A 25,045-nucleotide genomic window follows, 5' to 3' on the forward strand; every position below is an offset into this window, starting at 1 on the left:
TTTTCATTTCATTCCACGTTTTAAAGTCATTTCTGGAAGAGATGGGTTTACACAAGTGCCGTGAACTGAACATTGATGTGTGGCTGCTACACTCTCATTCCCTGACAGCCATCTCAAAGCCTTTCTTTACGGAAGGCACCTGGATCAGTGGGAGAAGGGGTCCTGGTGACTCCAGCTTCTCCCTGCCCCATCATAGGTGTGACAATGAGGGTAGGCAGAAGATGGGAGCTCAGCTAAGGTATGAGGCTGTAGAAACTCAGGAAGTTATAGAAGGTTCATTCAAGGGGGAAAGGACAGCCAGGTAGCATGAGTGACAAGAGGGCAGGGACAGCCAGGTGGCATGAGTGAGATCAGTTGTGGCTGTCCCTTGTCTACTCCCACCAGGACACGAGGCTCAGAACCCTCACCTTCTCATATTTGGCAAATCCTCCCATGACAGCGGGGTCCACAATCCCATTCAGCAGCATGGAGAGTGGGTTAATAGGGAGGGTCTCATCACTCTGGTACTGGTTTATCATCATCAAGATCTTCTCATTGGCCGAGGACATGGTTTCGATGGCGTTCTCCAGAGGACTAATTGTGGTCTGTTGAAAATCAGATCATCAAAGAAAGAGTGTCTTAGTATGTTGCCCTAGAACAGATACCACTATTGGAATTGACTTCATTTGGGGCTACAATCCAAATGTGGTTTTGCTCCTTGAGGGGCTGGAGCAGGATGGTGTGATAGTGAGTGAGCTCTGGAGGCCAGCTGTGTCTGAGAAGTCAGGCTAACTTTCTGGTTAGTAAGAGAGCACTGTCTCTAGGGAGGAAAATGCAAATTCAGAGGTTTCATTGGCTAAATGTGCTCTGGGAAGATTGGCTTTTCGTATTACCTTGGTGGAACTGTACTCCAAATCAACACCTCAGGTCTTGGTTGAACACCTACTGTGTGTGAGCTATCAGTCAGGGAGGTCAGAGCAGCATGTGATCACCCAATCTAGCACATAGTCCAAAGATCTGGTTATTTATAAAGGGCCTCGGCGCCAATCTAGAGTCTCTTTGGTGGTGGTGGTTATGTGCCGTGGAGTTGGTTCTGACTCATGGTGACCCTGCATAGTATTTATGAGGCTGTAATTCTTTACAGGAGCAGAAAGCCTCATCTTTCTCCTGTGAAACCACTGGTAGTTTTGAACTGCTGACCTTGAGGTTACCAGTCCGACTCGTAACCACTACACTACTAGACCTCCTTAGAGTCATTTTAGTAGTGAAGATAAACCTAAAACATATAATTCCTCTGAGAAAGTAATATAAACAGGGTGCAGACAAATGTTAATTGACTAAGCAGTGCGTGGGTCTGGAGTAAGAAACTCAACCGGGCATGCTTCAACTTTTCCTGCAAAGGGCCAGGTAGTAAATATTTTAGGCTTTGCAGGCCAGATGGTTAGGGTTGCAGCTGACTCAACACTTATTGTAGCATGAAAGCAGCCACAGACAACAATGTCAGTGAATGTGCATGGCTCAGTTCCAATGCAGCAAGTTACAAAAACAGGTGAAAGGCAGGAAGCTTCGGCTCAAGGCCATTGCTTGCTGACCCCTGACCAAACGAAACAAATCAAAATGGAGTGCAAATTGTATTTAGTGTTGTAATTTTTCTAGCTGTGACTTTGGGCAAGTTTTATAACCTCTTAGAGCCTCAGTAGGCTCACTGGTAAAACAGGGATAAGAAAATATATTACAGGTAGACAATGCGAACTACTATTAATAATTGTATGTGTTCTAAAAAGGGAGGATTCACTGGCAGGGGTGGTTGGTGGCAGGAATGGTCAATCAGAGAAAAGTTCATGGAAGAAGGGGGCCTAAGTTTTATCATTTGTGAAATGGATGTTGGTAATATCGTGCCTGCCTTGTTGAGCCTATAGCAAAGATGAATTGTGATACTGTGACAGTTGGCTCATAATTAAATTGTCAAGAAGAACCGCATACAGACACACCCCTGAACAAACTCCAAAGGTCACCAGGTAGCTATGGTGCCTATGTGCCTATGAGAGGGACAGAACCAGTCACTCTAGTCATGTTGCACATTATCATTTTTAAACCATTTTCTTAAGTTCCTGTAATATCACAACGTCCTCATCCCTTGCTCTTGGTTCTGGACTTTTTATCAAAATGGGTCCTTTTCTGAAGGGAGCAAAGCCCTAGGAGTGGACTCTCTGTCTTTTCTGTTCTCTTGCTGAGTGCACAGACACACAGACATGCAGACGCAGGCATGCACAGATGTGCATGTGCACATACAGACACGCACACATCCATACATCCACACACAACAGTGAATTGGAGGGGAATGCTTCATGGTTGGGGGAAGCTGTACTATACATTCCTACAAACTGCAAACCACAGTCTAGTTACCCAACAAGCATGCAGACCAAATCACAGGGACTCCACAGGTCAAGGTTCTTAGGTGAATCATTTATGACCACTCAGACCAAGCCCTGCACTGCTCTGTGAGTGCCAACAATGGCATGGCATGCCACATAAAGTTGTATGTTTGAAGACAAGTGATTAAAAATGGAAAGACCTGCTGATTGTCATTTCTCCCCTTGTTTTCAAAGGTATTTTTGAATCTCAAAATCCTTAGCTTCATTATAGCTTTCAGGAGAAGGAAAATGAAAATAACTTTCGTTTTCTCCCCTCAGGGCATTTTTGTAGCCCAACTATATAATTCTCAGAAGAGAGCTATGGTGGGAAGTCTGAGAGTCAGGAGCTGGTAACAACAATAATAGTAATGACCATGATAATGGCATGATCCTATTTATTGATGACCTCCTCCTGTGTGCCAGCCCAGGCACATAGTATATGTGGCACTAGTATATATGGCACACTAGTATATGTGGCACATAGTATATACTAGGCACATAGTAAATGTCTTTTCATTTAATTTCCACAACAACAGGTTAAGTCACTTGCCCAAGATCAGGTGGTAGCAGAGGTGGGGAGTGTTTTGGTCCCAGAGGCCAGCTTCTTCTGACACACCACGCCGACCAAGCTCTGCAATCAAACATCGGCTACTACTGGAACTTAGACCAGGTCTCCAATATGGGTCTCTTTCCTAAACTGAGACTCAGGTTCCTTTCTGGCAGTACAAGTATAATAATCCTTGCGCTATTTGCTGTGAGGAGAAAATGGATTATCAAGTGTGATAAGGGGGACAAAAGCATCCAAGAAAAAGATGCCATGACCATAAACCCTTGCAGTCAAGTTCATATTTTTAAAAGATAATTCACCAATATTATCTTCTTAGATCTTTTTAGGGATCCCATGACCTGTACAAATGGATGCTATTCTATCCTACTTCTGCCACCGATTGCTTTGGCAGTTCAAGTCTCATCTTTGGATCTCAGACTCCTCATATGCAAAATAATCAGGTTGGCAAAAATTTGGAAAGGATTGCCAACTGAAAGTCTGCAAATCAAAATGGGCTTACAGAAGTCTATTGTTTAGTAAGCACATCAACTCCAATTTAAAAAAAAAACAACAAAAACACCAACAAAACTTTAGTTCAACTGGGAAAGTTTGCTTCTGCAGTTTGCCACAGTCTATACTAGTCCCTATTGTCTTAAAGTGACTAATTTTTATATGACATTATCTTCTTGGATTCTGACTTTGTAACTCTTGGACTAAATGACCTCTATGGTCCCTTTCAGTTCTGAAATTTCATAGTTCTTGCAATCTCTATTTTGCAGATGCTGGAAACAAAGACCCAGAGATACACAGTGGCTTGTCCAACATCATGTAGCTTATGAATGAAAGCTGGACTTGAACCTGGGTCTTCTGGCCCCTAGATCCTTGTTGCTTATTATGACTCAGGGAGAAGGAACAAGGGAAACAACTACTCAGTAAGGAGCACTTCCACTTGAGTCCCACTCCAGAACACTTTTCTATATAAACAGTACCCTAATCATGACAATTCATGAAAGAAACATCTATGAACAAGGTACAAATTCACACAACAAAAAATCAAATGTTGGCAATGAGCTCGCTTAGCATGGCATTAAATGTTTGTGTTTGGGATATACTGAAATTCTCAGTAACCCAACTGATGGAGTGAACATATAGACATATGTTCACTCTGGTGACTTTATAGGGTTTCCCAACCCTTTCTATGAGAAGGATTCAGGATGAAAGTATCAGATGTTAAAAATACAATTTCTTTCCTAGTCTCAAAATCCCGAGTTATTATGGATATCTGCATACTAATTGATTGACTGTTTTACTCAACAAATATCTTCAGCATGGATTATAAACCTGGGACGGTCCTTCACACTTGAAGATATACCAGGAAATGAAATAGACCCCAGCTTCCTGTCTTCCTGAAGTTGACAGTCTAGTGGAGGGAGGTAGATATTAAAAATAAACACAGGTAAATTGTTTAATTGGTTAGGAGGTGACAAATGTTGACGTGCAACTAGAGTTGGATCACTTCCTCACTTCTTCCAGGCCTTTGTTCAAAAGCCATTTTAGTGCCAATACTTTTTGTGACCATCCTATTTAAAATAGCAGCCCTTCCTGCATGAATTTTATGTTTTATGTTTCTCCATAATGGTTACCACCATCTGACATATATTTACTTTTGTTTTTAGTCTGTCTTCAGCATTAGAATGGAAGCTCTACTGTGAAGTCTCCAGGTATTAGAACAGTAGCTGATATGTGATAGCTGCTCATTAAGTATTTGTTGGATGAATATGTGAATTAGATGTTCTGCTAATGTCCCCATGTTTCAGGTTTCCTCATAGCCAATCTGGTTCTACCCCTGCATCCTTATCCCTGGGGATGCAAAAATTATAGCTGTGCCAAGGCAGGAAGCCATAAAGCACAATAGAAATCAAATATATGAGACCTGTACAAAGAAGTTCAAACCTTCAGATTCTAGCCAGAGCTTTGTTTCTACCTGACTCCTCACTTTGAGCTTCAGTTTATCTAACTATAAAATGGGCTTATGCTGAGATTCTGCAAGGCAACCCAAAGGACTGCTGGGATATGAAAAAACATGAAGGGATCATTGCATGGATGGATTCCAGACCATCTGGCCCTCACTTCAGCCAGAGAAGCTGGCTTTTCATCAGCTTTATGGAAGATTTCATTTAAAAACAGAAATCTGATTATTTTTAAAACATAGAGGTTTAAATCTAAAATTGAAAAGAGGTATTCAAACCCAGTTCTGAAAAATAGATGCTCCATTTACAATAGGTAGAAGGTAGAAGCAACCCAAGTGTTCATCAACAGATCAATGGATAGACAAATTATAGTATATTCCATAAAATGGAATATTACTCAACCACAAAAGGAATGAAGTACTGACAGATGTTACAATGTGGGTTCCAACACTATGCTAAGTGAAAAAAAGCCAGGCACATACAATATGATTCCATTTACATGAAAGGTCCAGAGAGACAAAAAGCCAATTGGTTGTGGTTGGGCTGTAGAGAGTAACGAAAGGGACATGAAATTATGAAAATGTGCTGGAACTCAATAGAGGTGGTGGTTGTAAATATACTAAATGTGACTGAATTGTTCACTTTAAAATGGATGACTTTATGTTATTTGAATTTCACCTAAAAAAAATCTGACAGAAGCTAGGTTGAATGTTACCTCAGGATCCTGCCTGTACTGGATTCTGGATTCCCACAGTGACTTTGAACTAAAACCTGCCCTCTTTTGAAAACCAAAAGAGCCTCCAGAAGCTGACATGACCTGTCCCACCTGGGTGAAAGGGTCTGAGAAGGGAGGTGCCCACCCCCACCCCCCCACACACACACCTGGGACATGTGGACCACCTCGAACCAGCGCAGGATTCCCGGCAGCTTGTACGCGGTCACGAAGGAAGTCCTCTCGATCCACATTGACTAAAGTGGGTAAAAAGGAGAGGAAAGTGAGACACTCTTGAAGCGTGTCTATCAGTGAAGCGTGGTGGAGACCCACCCGGCTCTCATTCACCCAAAACCAGAAAAAATATGTCAAGAAACACACCCTCACCTTAACCCTTCAGTATACATTCTCAACCTGAAGTTTAAGCTTTTCCAGAACAAATAGGTTTTGACCTGAATCTAGGAATAACCTGAATTTTTAGGCAATCATGAATATTTCCATGTGCATTTTTGGAAGAGGGTTCATTAAACACTCAAAGGAGCAGTGATACCAAAACTTTTAGAACCAAGGAATCAGACAGAGACGTGAGAGAGACCTGGCGCTGCCACCTCGTCCCAGTCTTGGTCTTTAGGAAGAGAAGACAGATCCCGGCTTGGAAACACATTGTTGTTTTTGTTGTTAAATATTGTTGAGTCAGTTCCGACCCATAGCAACCCTGTATAGGGTTTTCAGGGAGCAACTGGTGAGTTTGAACCACTGACCTTGCGGTTCAAACCAACTTTGCAGTTCAGCGCATTAACCCACAGCACCACACCACACCAGGACTCTGGGAAACACATACACAAAGTCAAATTCTCTGTCCTAGACTTGATTCTGACATTGGCAACCCATGTGCTATAGAGTAGAAGTGCTCCGTAGAGTTTCCTATAGTTTTTATGGAAGCAGATTATCAATCCTTTCTTCTGTGATGCCCCTGGGTGGGTTTGAATCAACAACCTTTATGTTGTCAGTTGAGAGCAAGCCACCTGTGCTGACTGGGGTCTGGGAAAAACATACATACATACACACACACACACACACACACACACATATTCAAGGGACAGTGAGATATAAAATCACTGGCTTCTTCCCACAAAACTTCTTTACTCAAGTGTTTCCATCTCCTGAAAGTGTCTGAACACTTTGCTGTTAATAAAGTGCTTATGTTTAGGTGCCATCAAGTTGATTTTGACCCAATGTGAAAGTAGAAATTCTGCATAGTATTTTCTAGGCTGTACTGTTCTGGAGTCCTGGTGTGGCGCTGTGGGCTAATGCGTCAGACTGCAAAGTCATTTGAACTACATGGTCGGTGGTTCAAGCTCACCAGCTGCTCCTTGGAAACCCTATACAGGGTCATTATGGGTTAGAACCGACTTGAGGGAACACAACAGCAACAACACTGTGAATGACAGGTCCCTAGTTCAAGCTCACCAACAGCTCCACAGGAGAAAGATGAGGCTTTCTGCTCCCATAGATATTTAAAGTCTTGACATTATGAGTCAGAACCGACTCAACAGCACTTAACAACAATTTTTATGGGTATTGTAATTAAATGTAAAAAGAACTAGAGTTAGAAAACCGAAAGGGAAGAACATACTCAGCATTTCTAAAGCTGAAAGAACTAAAGAAAAAATTCAAGCCTCAACTTAGACTATTGAAGGATTCCTAGTGTGGCTTTATAAGATAAGCACTAGATTGCTAACCTCAAGGTTAGCAATTCAAAACCACCAGTTGTTCCTTGGAAAGGTAGCTTTGAGTCAGATACCTTTGAATCAAAGGCAACAACAATAACAGATGGGCAAAGTATTGAGTAACACTGGAAGACTCAAAAGAAGACAGAAGGAATACAGGGAGTCACTGTACCAAAAAGAACTGGTTAATGTTTACCCATTTCAAGAGGTGTGGTGCTGAAGGACAAGCAATGGACTGGCAACCACATGGTCAACTGTTCAAACTCGCCATCCTCTCTCAGAAACCCTATGCAGGGTGGCTATGAGTCAGAAATGGCTTGACAACACACATCGACAACGTGGTCAAGAACTGATGCTATTAAAGGAAGAAGTCCCAAGCAGCATTGAGACACTGGCAAAGAACAAGGGTCCAGGAATTGGCACAATACAAAAGTCTTTCAACAAATGGAGTCTGCACTAGAGATGCTCACTTGTCTCTGCCAAGAAATTTGGAGACAGTTACCTGGACAACCAATTGGAAGAGATCTATATTTGTGCCCATTCCAAATAGAGGTGATCCAATAGAATGCGGAAATCATTTAAGAATATCATTAATATCACATGCAAGTAAAATTTTACTAAAGATAATTTTTAAAAAATGGTTGAGGCAGTACACTGACAAGCCAGATTAAGAAGACAGAAAATGAAGTACATCATTGCTGCCATCAGATGAACCTTAGCTGAAAGCAGAGAATACCAGAAAGATGTTTACTTGTGCTTTATTGACTATGCAAAGGCATTTCACTGTGTAGATCATAACAAACTATGGATAATATTGAGAAAAATGGGTATTCCCAAACACTTAATTATGCTCATGAGAAAATTGTACATAGACCAAGAGGCAGTATTTGAACAGAAAGAGGAGATACTAAATGTTTTTAAATTAGTATATGTTAGTTTGTATCTTTTCCCCATACTCCTATTTGTATCTTTTTGCATACTCATTCAATATTTATACTGAACAAATAATTTGAAAAGTTAGATTCTATGAAGAAGGTGACATTAGAATTGGAGGCAAACTCATTAATGACCTGTGATATGCAGAAGACACAAACTTGTTTGCTGAAAACAAAGAGGACTGGAAATACTTACCAAAGAAGATCAAAGATCATTATGGATTGTATAACAATGTCAAGAAAACAAAAGTTCTCACCACTGGACTGATAAATAAAATCATGGTAAGTGGAGCAAAGATTGAAGTTGTCAAAGACTTCAGTTTGCTTGGATCCACTGTCATCACTCATGGAAGCAGCATCAAGAAATCAAATGACGTAATACATCAAGGCAAATCTGCTGTACAAAATCACTTTAAAGCATTCAAAAGCAAAGATGTCAGCTTGAGGACTAAGATATGCTTCACCTGAGACATGGTATGTTCAATAGTGTCATATGCCTGTGAAAATTGGACAGCGACTAAGGAAGACCGTAGAATAATTGATGTATTTGAATTATGATGTTGGCAAAGATTATTGTAAGTATCATGGACTGCCAGAAGAACAAACAAATCTGTTTGGTATGAATTATAGCCAGAGTGCTCCTTACAAGCCAGGGTGATACAACTTCATCTCTTATTTTTTAGATATACTATCAGGAGGGACAATCCCTGTAGAAAAGTGAAGGGTCAATGAAAAAGAGGATGATCCTCAACAAGATGTATTGACACAGTGGTAACATCAATGGGTTCAAACATAACAATAGGACCAGGCTGGGTTTCATTCTGTTATTCATAGGGTTGCTATGAATCAGAATTGATTTGACAGCACCTAAAACAACAACAACAACAATCTTTTTATGGGAGTAGATCACCAGGTCTTTCTCCTAAAGAGCTGCCAGGTGGATATGAACTGCCAGTGTTTTGGTGAGCAGTGGAGCACTTAACACTGAGCCGTGTGCCACCAGGGCTCCTTGCATCTGTCACATGGCCCATTTAAATCTTGGGAGGGGGAAAGCTCAGAACAGCACAGAAAGGAGAAAATAAACTTTTCACACAAGACTGGCGAATGGTTGTCAGTTTCTTTGGCTTTGGGGCAAGAGCTTCTCATTCTGAAGCTGCATGATGGATGATTTGGTTGGTGAAGGTGGCCAGGGAAATGATCTAGGCTTGTTAATGGAGGAAGAGATACTCACGGCAAACTCATTCTCAGGGTCGACGGTTCCCCTGCGCACAGGACGGGAGTAGTGGAACTTCTGCACGTAGTTGGATTTGTAAAAGCTGAAAGACAGGAAGTGGAGGAGGCTCCTGGTAGCCGTGCTGGCTGCTGACCTGACCAGACCTTGCACTGTCCTGGGAGGCCATTCTCCCTGCACAACAGTTAGTGTCAGTCCTCATAGCATCCAGCATCAGCATTTGTGGCATGCCCTCCATAAAAGTGACAGGCTTTCCTCGCAACGTTATTTAGACGTCAAATCAGTCCAATGCCCTCTCAAGAACATAACACCCTTTTAGGTACCCAGGCAATTGGATTTCTACATCAGTGCGCTTAGAGCTGCCTGGGGCACCATCCCTGTAAGCTAGGGTCTGTCTGATGTCCCAGGGGGTGGATTTCTTTAAGTGTTCCAGCCATCCCACAAGTCACTCTTTCTGAATCTGTGGTGTGGTTCCTCCATCAGGGTGGGCAGGGCACTGTGTGCAGCTCACAAGAGTCTGGCTGAGAGTATGAAGGGGGCTGAGATCCAGGTGGAGAGACAGCCACTCAGTCACAAGCACTGGTGGGAAGTTTCTGGGAGGGGCTGCCCCCAGAGGACAGGGCCCTCTTCTTCTCAGGAGGCAGCAGTACCAATTTCTCATGGGTGCATAGGTTGGCATTTTTCGAAGATAAGGGCTGTTGCCTGGTACTGAGTAGAGCTGCAGCCTCCTGGCCTCATCCCTAGCACTGCAATATGATATCGAATAGACTGACACCTGCCTGTATACAGCTTCCTTTAATGTCCTTAGATCACAGTTGGAGTACATCCAGTGTTAGTGTTGACACTTCACCAAAGTTGACAAGATGTTCCTTTGGGAGACGGTGCTTAGAATGAGCCATGGATGCCCCCTGTCCCCTACCCATGTCATCCTGCCACCTGCCCTGTCCCCACTCCTTGCTGCAGATTCTTGGGATCTACTCTGGGGTCAGTCTGTAAAATAGGCTCCCCACATTCATTGCAATGAATCCAACTGGTGCTTCCTGAGAATTCCTTATGTAGCAAAGCAAGCCATTGCCCCCTTTACAGTCCATCTTGAGCTTTAGCCCTGGAGGGGTATAGTTAGAGCCCAGATAGCTAATTGGGGGTGATTCCTCTCCCTCGAGACAAAAGGTAGAATGGAGTGACAAAGTAAGAAATCAGCAGGCTGTGAGGCCTATCCTGCCACCAGCTCAGCTGGGTGACCCCATGGGACTCTCCTCCCCATACCTCTACCCAGTGTCCTGCAGGACTTACTTTATAATCTGGTCAGGCACCGGCTTATTCTTGAACCTGGGGTGCTCATCCAAAACTGGCTGGGCAGTGAAACACTGAATATCTGGAACACCTGCAGTTAAGGGCTTACAACATATCACCAGTTGCAGGAATGTTTCTAAGACTTGAAGGTCCCCAGCTGAGATTTCTCAAGCTAGCCCTCATTGGGTCAGGCTTCCAGGGAATAACCAACATTAGGTTGCTGGTTGCCAACTAGGTCTGATTAACCATTTCATAGTCACTGTTGTTCTCAGCAAGTCTATTCCAGAGCTCAGTTCCTGCCAACACTAACAGTTGGCTAGCGGTACTTAGTCATTACTATCATCCTAGATCATCATTGCCAATAATGCCATCTAATGAATTTATAGCACACCATCAATTGCAAAGCCGCTATACCTATGCTCTGATTTCATCTCTCCAATTCTGCTGAGTAAATTATCCCTGATTTATAAATGAGGACATCGATCTGAGAATTCAGGCAACTTAGTCAAGGTCACACAGTCTATTAGAATAGGCCATTGTATTTAGGTCTTTTGACTCTTCTTTACTCACTACTCAAAATGTGGTCCTCTAACCAACAGCAGCAGCAGCATCCAAGAGTGCTAGAAATGGGGAATCTCAAGTCCTACCCTAAATGTAATGAGTCAGAACCTGTATATTTACAAGATCCTCTGCATGCTGATGCTTGAGAAAAACCTCTGAAAGCTTCAAAGCTACTGCCTGCAGTGCCATTGAAAGGCTGGGTTCAAGCACACAGGGAGAAAGTTGCTTGATTAGCTAGTGGGCACAGGCTAGTGGAGAGCACTATGTAGGCTAGAACTTTGTCCCCCATCTTCTAGATCACAGCCAACTTTTTTTTCATTTTAACCCCAAAATATGGCTAACCAAATGGACAAAGTGAGTTGTTTGTCTCAGCTCTGGCCTCTGCTTCCTTTTCCCTACCTTCCATTTCTTCTTTTCCCATTTTTGTTCTTTACTGATACAACTTCTCTTATCCCCCCTTTCTATCTGATTACCACAACTCCAAAAACTCTTCTCCTGTTCCTAACATTTCTGCCAGCTGAGGAATCACAAACTCATCTTGTTGGATTCCAAAGATATCCCATTTTCTACCGTTATCTCTGGTTATCCAAGAGATCCTACTCTTCCCTCAGCTTGTAACATATTCCTTCATCACCATATCTTTGTTATGAACCCTTTAGACAGATGTCAAATACCATCACCTCCATGAAGACTAGATTCACCCTGATCAGATGATGGTCTTTTGTTTTGATATTCTCAACATTTCCTTCATTAGTTCTCTTAGGACTCCTATCTCTTCAGCTATCTGTCTCTTCTCTAACCCCTTCCTCTACCACTTTGTGGAGAGGCTATGATTCATACATAAGACAAGGTTAAATCATAAAATTCCAAGTATAATGCCATTGTTCCACTCTGATAATATTCACTCCATAGTAATATGTTGGGGATTGAATTGTTTCACCTCTGAAGAGTTATTTCCATGCTAAATGGGAGAGGCTATATTCTTTCCATGGTGCAATCATTTTCTGAAAGATTAGTGAATGAGAGGTGCTGGGAGAGGACAATGCTGAACACAGATGAAGGTATCTTAATAGAAGGATTTCTGTAATCTTCAGGAAAACTATGTTTGAGGTGCAGTAGGATGGCTTTCCAAAGCCATAAGGCCAACAGCTTATTCTCAACGTGTAATCACTACAGACAGGGATTAAGTCTAGAGCTAGAGTTGGGCTAATGTGCTGGACTGCAAGGTCAGTTTGAAATGCAAGATCGGTGGCTCAAGATCACCAGCTGCTCCTTGGAAACCCTATAGAGGGTCGTTATTGGCAGGAACTGATTCGATGGCACTTAACAACAACAACAACAACAGGGTTGACAAACTATGGTCTTTGGGCCAAACCCAGTTTACCACTTGTGAGTTAAGAATGGTTTTCATATTTTTAAATGCCTTGGGGGAAAAATAATAACTTTTGACATGTGGAGATGACATGGCATTCTAATTTCAGTATTCCTAAGTAAAGACTTCTTGTAGCACAGACATGCCCACCCATATCTGTTTTGTCTGGTTGTTTTCATGTTACAACAGCATGCCATTTTGACTGAGATTGTATGGCTCACAACAGTGAAAATATCTAGTCCTCTACAGAAAAAGTTTACCAATCCTTATTTTAAGAAGGTTCTTGATCATGGACACTGATCTTAGCAACTGGTTTTGGTTCAAGAGGATAAACCAAGTCTGTCCCGGGGAAGCCTGCAACACTAGAACCCTCGGGGGGAGTCCCGGAGGATGAGTGGCCAGATTCAACACATGCGAAGCCTATGCATAGGACTGTTGAAGGCAGTGGATAGTGGACTCGAAAGAAAGAGATCTTCTCCCACTTAGATACCTAAGTGAGCAGACATGGGATCCATTAGCTTCCCAAAGTCCTTGTCAGCATTTCAACAAATGAAGGTAAGAGAACAGAGTAGCTCAGAGCTCCAATTTTGGCTACAAGTATATCTCAGTTCAAATCTTAGTTCCACCACATCCTAGCCATGACCTTGCACAAGTTCCTTAAATTCTCTGAACCTCAATTTTCTTATTTGCAAAACGGAGATAGCAATCATACCCAACTCCTAGGGTTATTTTGATGATAAAATGAAACAATGCATGGTAAACAGGTAATAAAATCATTCATTCATTCATTAATCTTACAAAAATGATTGTGCAATAGAGATAATACAAATACATCTTGGGCTTAAGTGTCAACTCCATCACTAACTAGGCTTGTGAGCTCAGGGAAGCTGCATTCCCTCTCTGCCTCACATATTTCATTTCTGTGAGATAAAGAACATTAATATCCACCTTACAGGGTTTGATGGGGTGGTGCTGTAGAATCAGCACTGGACTGTGAACCATAGAGTCGGCAGTTCAAACTCACCAGCTGCTCCTTGGAAACCCAGTATAAGATTGGTGTGAGTCAGAACTGAGTTGATGGGACTTAACAACAACAACAAAAAACCCAACAACTATACAGCACTCAGTGCTATGCATGGCATGCTGATGAATTTAGCTAATGCCAGTCATTCCCTTTCGTTTCCCCTTTCACTAGGTTTCTGGCACTAAATCAGTCCTGCTCTTGTTGGATGTCATTGAGTTGATCCCACATGTTACAGAGCAGAACTGCTCCATAGAGCTTTTCTTTACAGAAGCAGACCATTAGGTGTTTCTTCTGGGGTACCACTGAGTGGGTTTAAATCACCAATCTTTCGGTAAGCAGTCAATCACAAGCTATTTGCACCACCTGGGGACCTAAATCAGGCCTCTAACCCACTGCCATCGAGGTGATTCTGAGTCACAATGGGCCCAGAGGACAGAGTAGAGCTGCCCCAAGCTCCAGGTGGCTTCCAAGGCTGTCTTCTTTAGGGAAGCAGATTGGCACATGTTTCCCCGGCATAGCTGCTGTTGTGTTTGAACTAACAACCTTTGGCTAGCAGCCAAACTACTTAACCATTGTATTAGCAAGGCTCCTTGAATCAGCATTGCTCCTGCTGTGTGCCCTGGAGTTGATTCTGACTCACAGTGACCCTGTATAGGGGTTCCAAAGTTGTAATTCTTTACACGATCAGAAAGCCTCATCTTTCTTCTGTGGAGAAGCTGGTAGATTCGAACTACTGATCTTGTGGTTAGCAGCCCAATGTGTTACTCACTATGCTGTAAGGGCACCTTTGAATCAAGACTTGGAGTCCTAAATATGATACTATGCCTCAGGATCAGGAAACCATGACCACACACCCCCAACACACCCCCAACACACACACACACACACACTCTCTCTCTCTCTCTACATGTTGTTGTAAGTGCTGTCAAGTCAATTCAGATTCATAGTAATTATGTATAGAGTTTTCAAGGAGCGTCTGTTGGGTTTGAACCACTGACCTTGTGGTTCAAACTGACCTTGCGGTCCGGTGCATTATCTCAGAGCCACACCAAGATCACCACATAGAAAAGCCTTAATACTAAACCTGCATCTCTCCTGGAGCCAAACTTGCATTTGTCACTAGCCAGCTCCCTCCCCGCCAACCCCCCACCAGTTGCATTTCCTCCTGCAAATAACCGTGGTAGAGCAGGCATGAAGGGCAAGTAGGTATAATGAAAAGGTTACAGATGAATACATATCACCTGAGGGAAAAATATTTGGATTAACGTTCAGCAAGCTTAGCAGACCAGCCATATAACCTGTCAACACCATTTTAAAGGCTGTGACTTAATTTGGGCTAAGGATGTGGGGAGCCAGGCTGGGTTCATGCATCCCCTGACTCACTGTCTGTCTCATTCTGGGGTTTATATGCTTCTCACCACTGCTGAGTCCTGCCTCCTGCCCAGTGTCAGCTCCTGGACCTGTAAACAGCATGCCATACCACATCTTCAGAGTCCTGGTGTGGCGCTGTAGGCTAATGAGTCAGTCTGCAAAGTCATTTGAACTGCAAGGTTGGTGGTTCAAGCTCACCAGCTGCTCCTTGGAAACCCTATATAGGGTCGCTATGGGTCAGAATAGACTCTACGGCACTTAACAACAACAACAATACCACATCTTCATTAGCAGCATCTCAAGTCAACTCTGCCTTACTCTGTGTACTCCAAGGGAGTCTGCTCCTTCCTTCTTTCCCTCCTTTCTCCAGATCACTCCTTTTTTACTGTAAGAGCCATTTCTGTTCTCAGAACTTGCTCTCAACTCAAGATCTTTGCACCTGATGCTCTTCCTTCCATCTGGGACATTCTCCCCACCTCCTTCTAATCACTGGCTGGCTATTCACCTCAACCATCACCTTCCTCAAGGAAACCTTCTCTGCCATTCCATCCACAATACCCTGGCTTCCTCTTGGCATGTATCACATTTTTATAAATTAATATCAAAATAGGTGATTACTTGCTTAATGCCTATTCTCCTTGCTAGAGTATAAACTCCATGAAGGCAGAACTACTCTTTGAATGTGATATCCAGTGCCTCTGCCATGCTTGACACACGCCAGGGATCCAAAGTATTCATTGCAAGCACAAGTGAATGACCGAATGAATTAATCTATGAACACAGCATTCAGAATGAAGAGAGATGGGGTTTGGGGACCCCACACTGGACAGCTAACATTAGCACCACTGCAATGGTCCCGATGGCCACTCTGAACTCTAAAATGGGACTTTGTGTGCCAAATTCCCTCCAGGGCTGCCCATGCCTGGCCCCTGACTGTGACATTCTCCAAGGATACATTGGCCTGGGGCATTCTTCACATCCTCCCCAGGGGCAGAGGTGGTGTTCATCTTCTCTGCGTTGGGAAACTGGCTCATCAGCTGCATCTGGAAATCTTCTCTTCGCTCATATTCCTTCCCCCGGTAGATGAACACTTTGTTCTGCAGAGAAATGACACCCATCAGAGATCCCAGGCTGGGAGGATGTGACCCAAGCAAAGCTGGGAAGCATGTGGAAGAAGCAGCATGGGGCTGCTGTGACCTCCAACTTATTCTTCTCCTTTCAGCTTCCCCACCAGTGAGAGTTGGAGCTCATCTCACTGACCTTGCTGGTCACATCGTGTCTTTAACGAGCCTAGTTCTAAGGGGAGGGGAGATAATGCATACTGAGAACGTTCTTCTTCAAACCACCCTGTGTACAATTTCCTGAATAAACTCTTCACTCCAGCTTCACTGTGTTACACCAACTCCGTCACTTACATACCCACACATGTTCCCTCCTGCCCTTAGAGGACTGTATTGCAGTCCCTCCAGCCTTGAGACCCCAGGAGCTGGCCAGGACCACCACTCAAGCCCATCTTTACTGCTCCCAGCCCAAGCTCCAGGCAACCATACTCCTCTTCCTCAACTACATTAGCCTTTTCTAGATCAGCAACTCTCAACTAGGGCAATTTTGCCTCTCAAGGACATTTAGTAATGTTTGGAGACATTTTTGGTTTTCACAAATTGTGGGGAGGGTGCACTTGGCATTTAGTGCATAGAAGCTACAGATGCTATCCAATATCCTATAATACACAGGATAGCCAATTAAAAACAAGGAATTACCCAGCACAATATAACAACAGTGTGGATGTTAAGAAACCCTCTTCTAGACCCCATAAGTCCACTCTGCTTTTCTTAGTGATTGGTAACTATGTGTGATTTATCTCCTTGATGAGGTTATAAACTAGGTGAACTCCAATTTACTATTCCTATTGTTTCTCCCTGCCTCCTGACTTGAACCACAGACTCACAGATGGGAAGGATGCCTACAGCCAGCCTAATTTAACTCTTTATATGAGGAATGAGCAGTCCACTACAGGAGCTGTTCAAAAGAATGAGTCAGGGGCCCCAAGAACCATTAAAGAATCCACAGGCTAAAATTCTTTTCATAATAATACGAAGCCATTATCTGCTCCCCCAACCCCCCGAAACATTCATGTCTCAGGAGCGTACAGAGCTGTTTTCTAGAAGTTGTATAGTGTGTGACATCACAACAGACTAAATGCAAAAGCAGAGAGAAGAATCCAGCTGTCTCCTATGAAACTAGACATTAAAAAGATTTATAAAAATGTAAAACAATGTGATCCTTTTCACTAAATTTTTATTGGAAAATAGAACTATCTTTCATTAAAAGAATTGTTTCACTGTGCACTGCTTTGTTAGTTTAAAATCAATTGATAAATATTTAAAAGTTCTCTCTGTTTCCATTTTAATACAGTAACTGTTGATCGATGTAGTTTATAAATACAAAAGTTCTTCGGAGACCTTGATAATTCTGAAGAGAATGAAGGAGTCCTGAGACCAAAAAGTTTGAGAGCCACTGCTTTACAGCAACTTCTGGGTAACAGAGATGATTCAAATTCTTTGAACCCATAAGTGCAGTTCTGGGGAGCTCACTGCCTCAGATGGCAGCTCTAGCTCAAGCTGGTCCTTGTGAACCTAGAGAAACAGGGGTGACTGAGGATGGTGAATAGGATGGAGAGGGGTGCAGCTCAGCTATGGGAGAACACAGCTTCTGGTGTCTCCACAAACAGCTCCTCAAACCACATACCAAGACTTACAAAGACCCCAGAACCTTCATCTGATTCCCTTTGCAAGTGACCGAGTCATCCATAACTCACCCGCAGAAAGGAAGGAAATCCCTGACCATAGTATCCAACAGCAAAGTAGTCTGGTTTGGGCCTGAGGATTTTCATAATGTTCTCGTAGAATTTTGCCTGTTGGATCTGAAAGAAGAATACCCATCGTTTGTAATGACACAGATGTATATCAAAGGCCCATTCATGTCAGATGGGCCATGGGTAACAGATCATCACTAAAACCAATGAGCATGCTCATGTATACGCATACCTGTGGATGTGTCAATAATTATAACCGTAATGGTTGTATTTGTTACATGACCAAGTATTGTTCTAACTACTCTACTTCTACCACTAGCTTGTCACCTGGTCATCTGCAAACAAGCTCATAAGTAGCTCTGCTTTTCAGATGATGAATGGTATCTCATAGTGCAGCTAGTAAATGATGGAATTGACCCCAGGTAGCCTTCATCCAGAGCCCTCATCATTGTCACTCTGTCCCCACTTCGAAGCAATCATGGGCACATGTTTGTGAGGACATCAGCTTAGTGTCTCCTGATCCAGGTGTCATCCTGTGTGCACACATCTTATGTAGTCCATCGATTCTAAGGGGTACATGCTATTCATATTGTCACATCTCTGAAAAGAGTTCGGATCTTACTTTGCACCTGGTGGTATCTTCTAATTGCTACTTGTTGTTGTTGTTAGGTGCCATTGAGTCAGTACAGACTCATAGCAACCCTATGCACAACAGAATCAAACACTGCCCAATCCTGGGCCAACCTCTCAATTGTTGCCATGCTTGAGCCCACTGAAGCTGCCACTTGGCCAATCCATCTCACTGGGGGTCTTCCTCTTTTTCTCTGACACTCCACCTTACCAAACATGATATCCTTCTCCAGTGACTGGTCCCTTCTGACAATATGTCCTAAGTATGAGAGATGAAGTTTGGCCATCCTGGCGTCCAAGGAGCACTCTAGCTGGACTTCTTCCAACACAGATCTGTTTGTTCTTTGGCAGCCCATGGCACTTTCAATACTCTCCTCCAACACCATAACTCAAAAGCACCAATTCTTCTACACTATTCTTTATTCACTGTCCAGCTTTCGCATGCATATGAGGTTATTGAAAATACCATGGCTTGGGTCAGGCACCCCTTAGTCCTCAGGCTGACATCTTTGCTCTTCAACACTTTAAAAAGGTCATGTGCAGCAGACAGAAATCATGACATGGCACATTAAAATGAGCAGAGTCCATGACATCCTGAATGTTGTTTCCACAAACAGCTTCTCAAACCACAAAGGCACAGCTAAGATACCAAGACCCCAGAACCCTCATCTGATTCCCTTTGCAAATGACTGAGATAGAGATATGATATAGAAGATCAACTGGGATGAGTCTGGACATACGTCTGTGTGCACATGGGATTTGTGCATGTATGTCAGTGTGGGCATGGATAGAACTGATGGTGTGTATGTGTGTGTAGCTTATGCGTGCACACATTTTAAAAGGCATGTGTGTCTCCATGTCTGCAAACATCTATGTGGATGTGCACATGGGGCAGAGATAAGTGTTGATGTGAGAAGGTGTGTGTGTGGGCATGCATCATACCTTACACAAAGTGCAGATTCCTTGCTTTGAACAAGAACACTCTCCCCTGCCCATTCCCCCCACCCCCCAATAAGCTATCACTCCCCTCCCAGTCTCTGACTCTCATTTTATCTCATTTTATTGTTCCCTGGAAACAGCTGGACAGGTCTCTCTAAATGGGCTCAGATGGGGCTCTGGGGTCTGGCTCTCAGGCAGCCAGTGTGAGAACATATGTACGTGAGAGAGTGTGTGGGAGAGTGTGGGAAAGTGTGTGTGAGTATGAATTTGTGAATGTGTATATTGAGTGAGTTAGTGAGTGTGTGTGTGTGTGTGTGTGTGTGTGTGTGTGTGTGAGAGAGAGAGAGACAGAGAGTTTGTATATTGAGGAATGAGCAGCCAGAAAGTTCTGCATTTTCCCTGCAGAGGCCGACTCCCCGCCAAGTCCTGGCCTCTGCAGCATAAGCAGAATAGGCTGGCTCCCCCCACTTCCCATCTCCCCCCAAATCATGAGCAGCAAGGAGCTAATGGGAATGGCCAGATGGGGAGCATTTTAATGTGATTTATCTGTTAATCAGAAGCACAAATTTGCGTTTTTATTTAATTGGTTTAGTGATTTGTGAAGATATTACTGCAAACATAGCAGCACATTTACTGGGTGCTATGGTAGCAGCAAGAGCCCCTGCACCTCGTAGGTACTTCACGCTCCTTCAGAGAAATGGGTGCTGATAAGTGTTCCTTATCAAACCTCCCTTAGGAAACTTTCCCACCTCAGGGGAGACACTCAACACAAGCTTGTTCAGGCCCCCATTTGTATTCTTGTTTTTCCCCAGCCCTCACTTGCCCCAGCCCCGTGCAGAGAACACCCCCCTCACACCCCCATCGCCCCGGCCGCCCCACGCACTCTGTCTCCTGACAGTTATGCTTACCAGGTTCTGGCTGAGCAACTCATAATCAAAGATCTCCATCTCATACTGCTCTGCCAGCTCCTTGCACAGACTGATGGCTTCTTCCCACATCTACGACAAGGGCAGAAGACAGAGGTGAGGGGAGAACAGCCGTCTCTGGGGACAAAGCAGCAGGCCTCCTTCAACACAGACACATTTCCTAACAGAGGAAGGGCTGTGGGCATCCCTGGGAAGATGACCCCTTCTCTGGGCTCTCACTCTAGTTTCTTAATGAATAATCAGACAAACATAAGACCAACATTTGCTGTGGAATTGATGAACTTATGGTAACCTCATGGGTTTCAGAGAACTGTGCTCTATAAAGTTTCATACAGCTCAAGTTTGGGTAGTAGATTGCTAGACCTTTCTTCCAAGGTGCCTTCATGTGGACTTGATCCTCCAACCTTTTGGTTAGTAGCCAAATGTGCTATTATATACCTAGGGACTCTGGAACAGCCATAACCAAAGCCAAACCAAATCTGCTGTCATATGTAATTTTGACTTGTAATGACTCTATAGGAACGGCAGAGTACAACTCCTCCATTGGGTTTTCAATGCTGTAATCTATCTGGAAGCTTACTGCTACATCCTCCTCTCACAGTGCAGCTGGTGGGCTCAAACCACCAGCTTTTCTGTTAGCAGCTGAGGGTTTAACCACTGCACCAATAGAACAGAGCTCCTTGGAACAGTCATAGATAGGCAAACATTTCCATACTCTGTGGACACTCACAACCACCCTGAGAGGTAATTATTAGCATCTTCATTTTCCAGGTGAGAAAGGGAGGCTCAGAGAGGCAAAGTAATCTGCCTCAGAGCAACACAAGGTCAGGATGCAAACCAAATGGTGACTCTGTGGCCTCATTGTTCATTCCTGCCCACCCTGACTTATATGTGTTTTGTGAATTAAACATCTGGCTTCTTGAACTTCCCCAGGATGATAGGTTGAGCACAGAGGTGTTGGCCCCATTTTCCATAGCACGATGGTTCGTAGAGTCAGAAATGGATTCATCTAAGGTCAGAGCTTTCTGGGAACCCATTTGGGGCCAGGCCCTAGTTCTCCTGATGGGATATTTCCATTTTGCCAAACTTGTGGGTTCTTAGTGGGATTATTTGGTGTGTATGAGTGGGCGGGATCAACAAGTAGAGGCAAGTGGTATTTGTTGATGTTGGGTGCCACTGAGTCAATTCTGATTCCTAGTGACTCCATGTGACACAGTAGAAGTGACCCACAGAGCTTCCTAGACTGTAATCTTGAGAGGAGCAGGTCACCAAGTCTTTCTCCTGTGAGTAGAGCTGAGTTCAAACAGTCAGTCTTTTGGTTAGCAACCAAGTGTGTACCCACTGAGTCTCCAGGGCAGTACTGTTGTTGTTGTTAAGTGCAGTCGAGTTGATTTACAAGTGACCTTGTAAAGGGTTTCCGAGGAGAGGCTAGTGGGATTGAACCACCAACCTTGCGATTAAAATGACCTTGTGGTCCAGTGCTTACTCTACAGTGCCACACCAAGACTCTAGTACTAGACGATAAAAAAAAAAAAAGTGGCTGAAACATTAAGTGGTCTTCTCTGTGTTAAAAAAATAAATCCTGAAAAATCAGACTCAGAGCCTAGGGGAAACTTTTTCTCTGCTCTGTCGTAGGCCAGAAGCCAAATTGATCCCCCTGTCATCTTGACCAAAGAGGGTCAGGAAACTCTGAGGGAGGCAGAGAGGCTGGGGACCTGGCAGTCTCCTGGGATACTCACTCCATTTCACATTCAGATTAAAATGGGAAAGTTACCTCAGTGGAGCAGCTCGGGGAAGAAGGGGGAGGGAAGAGGCAAGTTGCCAAAATGCACAGTGCTTTGTAGCAAAAGTGCTCTCTGCATTTCAGCATAAAAATAAATAAAACCCAGCATCGAGTGGAAGAACCATGGCTGTAAACCCACAGACAGCTTAGTGGGCAACATAAAAATGTTTTACGTGCCAAGAGGAACAGTCAGCAGGCCAGGCCAGGCTGGGCGTTTTCTGGAGCCAGAATCAGAAGGTGGTGATAACAACTTGGGGCTGGGCTAGGGGACTGTTGACTCAGATGGAGATCTTGACCAACTCCCACCATCATATGCATGGGGAGAAGGAATGTTCTACTCTTGCTTTACTCATTGCTAAGGGAGCAGGGTGAGGGACAGAACAGGGTCAGATACACAGGAGTTCATCCCACATTTGCCTGTACAGGTACTGAAATCTCAACCATCACTTATCACTGAATCACATATATTTATTATTGAGCACCTGCTGGGTTCTAGGTATGCTGTGCAATGCTGAAACGATGCAACGATGGATCAGACACAATCTCTACTGTCATGGGAAATAGGGCGCTAAATCAGACACATAAACAGATGTCATCATTGGGTTTTGAAGGATGAAGAGGAACCCACCAGGTGATGACAAGATAGCTTTGTGGAGTAGGAAGTCATTGGGTGTGTTTGGGACAATGAAGCTCCCTGAGGAGAGAAGTGGGGGGGAGGAAGCTGAAAGGGGTGCTAAGGAGTTTGGGCTATATTGTGGAGCCTGTAAGATAAGACCAGTGATTTCCTGGTGAGTTGCTCCTGCCTCTCTACTTCCAAGTACTCTAGCGACACCCGATTCTCTCACCTCCTTCCCCATTAATGCACATTACAAAAGGTCCTGTACAAAAGGAAAGAATCACTTCCATGTCTGCTGTAACTATCTAGACAGCAGGCTCCACGAGGTGGAGGATCAGGCCCTGCCCAGCACAGTCTAACTGGATGACTTGCTGAGGGCAAGCCTCAATGCCCTTCAAGGGCTTCCGTAGTGTGACCAACTCAATCAAATAACAGATAAGCTCTGACTTGAAGCCCACGGGGCAGGAGGTCCAAGGATGGCATAGTCTCTGCCCTCAAGAGGCTTATAATCATAAATTATCAAAGCAGTGTTCTCCAGCTGCTCAACTCTTGGGAATTTATAATCCCTTCCTCAGACATTACCTCATTTTGTCTTTCCAGGGAAGGTGGGGAGCTCAGACTAAGATAGATGCAATGACCTGCGGGGATAAGACAGACTATAATTAAGTGTCAAATTATGTAATGATGGACTAACACGCCTTGCAATTCAGAGGCGAGGCAGGGCTGGGGCTAAGCTGGAGGACTCAAGAAAGACCTGTGAGAGGAAGTGGTCAGTGAACCGAAGCCTTGAAGGTGGAGTAGGATAACATTGAACATCATAACTAAAATGTAGTAATGTATTGTTAGGAGTCCTGGCACTGAAGGATAATGCACTGGATTGCAAGGTCAGTTTGAACTGCCAAGTTGGGCAGTTCAAACCTACCAGCTACTCAGAAACCCTATGCAAGGTCACTGTGTGTCAGAACCGACTCAACAGAACTTAACAACAGCCACCACAACGTATTACTATATACCAGGTGCTATGCTAGGTGTTTTGCATGCATTGTATCACCTGATTTTACAGTACATGTTGGAATTAGCTACTATGAGAATCTTATTCTTATGGGAGCCTGTGAGAGAACAAGGGAACTAACTGTAGATGTTTGAGGAGCAAGACCACCTACTAGCTGTGATAGTCTTACTCACTGCTGTGATACTGGAAGTGATGTCACCAGTATTTCAAATACTAGCAGGGCCACTCATGATGGACAGATCTCAGTGGAGCTTCCAGACTAAGACACACTAGGAAGAAAGGTTTGGTGAACTTCTGTCATAAGTTAGTCAATGTAAATTCTATGGATCACAACAAAATATAGTCTGATAAAATGGTACAGGACTGGGAAATATTTCCAACTATTGTACATGGGATAGCTATGAGTTGGAACCAACACGCCAGCAACTAACAAGAGGAGCAAGAGTTGAAACCCAGGCTGTCTGGCTCCAAAGCAAAAGTACATAACAGCCCATACGATGGAAGGATAAGATTTGGGTTCATGTTTCCTGACATCCATTGGCAACTGGAGGACCAGCAACAGTTAATCTGGGCCAATCTCCTGAATAAATCCAATCCAGCATCCTTGCTATTTGGAGACCAGCCAGGGCACCACAGTGTCATTCATATATCCAATTCATTCACTTATTCAATTATTCCCTTCAAGTCAAGCTTTGTTCTGGACACTGGACACTTAGGACTGGACAAGACAAAAGCTCTGCTCTCATGGTGGCATCATTCTGTGAAGAAACAGACAATAGCATGTGGAAACAGAATGAGATGGAGACTGAGCATGACAAATGCTCTGATGAAGCAACGGATGGCTCAGGTTAGGACTGGTGCTGTGTGTCCAGATGAGTGGGGACAACCTCCTTGGGGATGGACATCTAAGAAATAGGAGGAGCCAGGCCTGGGAAGCTATGGAGGAGGAATATTCCAAGCTGGAAAAAGTAAATGCAAAGGTCCTGAGGTGGAAAAAGTGCTTGGCATAGAACATGTGAGTGAGAGGAAGATTATTTGGGATGAAGAGAGAAGTAGTCAGGGGACAGCTCCTGTGGGACAAGGGAAGGATTGTGCAATTGATTCTATGTAGAATGGGGAGCCATCGAGGAAACTGTGAGTCAGGAAATAACATGATCCAAAATGCACCTGAAGATCACACTAATT

The 25,045-nt window shown here is 43.8% G+C and overlaps 1 protein-coding gene across 1 annotated transcript in view; it reads right to left on the reverse strand.

Annotated features, from left to right (window-relative positions):
* DOCK2 (dedicator of cytokinesis 2) overlaps window positions 1-25,045 on the reverse strand; it is a 658,261-nt gene that overhangs the window by 18,598 nt on the left and 614,618 nt on the right. Inside the window, exons 39-45 of the mRNA XM_006864832.1 lie at window positions 20,432-20,521; window positions 17,958-18,062; window positions 16,095-16,236; window positions 10,812-10,893; window positions 9,519-9,603; window positions 5,793-5,879; window positions 408-584 (exon numbers count right to left, since the gene is read on the reverse strand). Coding sequence (XP_006864894.1) covers window positions 408-584; window positions 5,793-5,879; window positions 9,519-9,603; window positions 10,812-10,893; window positions 16,095-16,236; window positions 17,958-18,062; window positions 20,432-20,521 — 768 coding nt within the window. The remainder of the gene's footprint in view (window positions 1-407; window positions 585-5,792; window positions 5,880-9,518; window positions 9,604-10,811; window positions 10,894-16,094; window positions 16,237-17,957; window positions 18,063-20,431; window positions 20,522-25,045) is intronic.

The sequence above is a fragment of the Chrysochloris asiatica genome, unplaced genomic scaffold (genome assembly GCF_000296735.1).
Source record: "Chrysochloris asiatica unplaced genomic scaffold, ChrAsi1.0 scaffold00071, whole genome shotgun sequence".
In the NCBI taxonomy this organism is placed as follows: Eukaryota; Metazoa; Chordata; class Mammalia; order Afrosoricida; family Chrysochloridae; genus Chrysochloris; species Chrysochloris asiatica.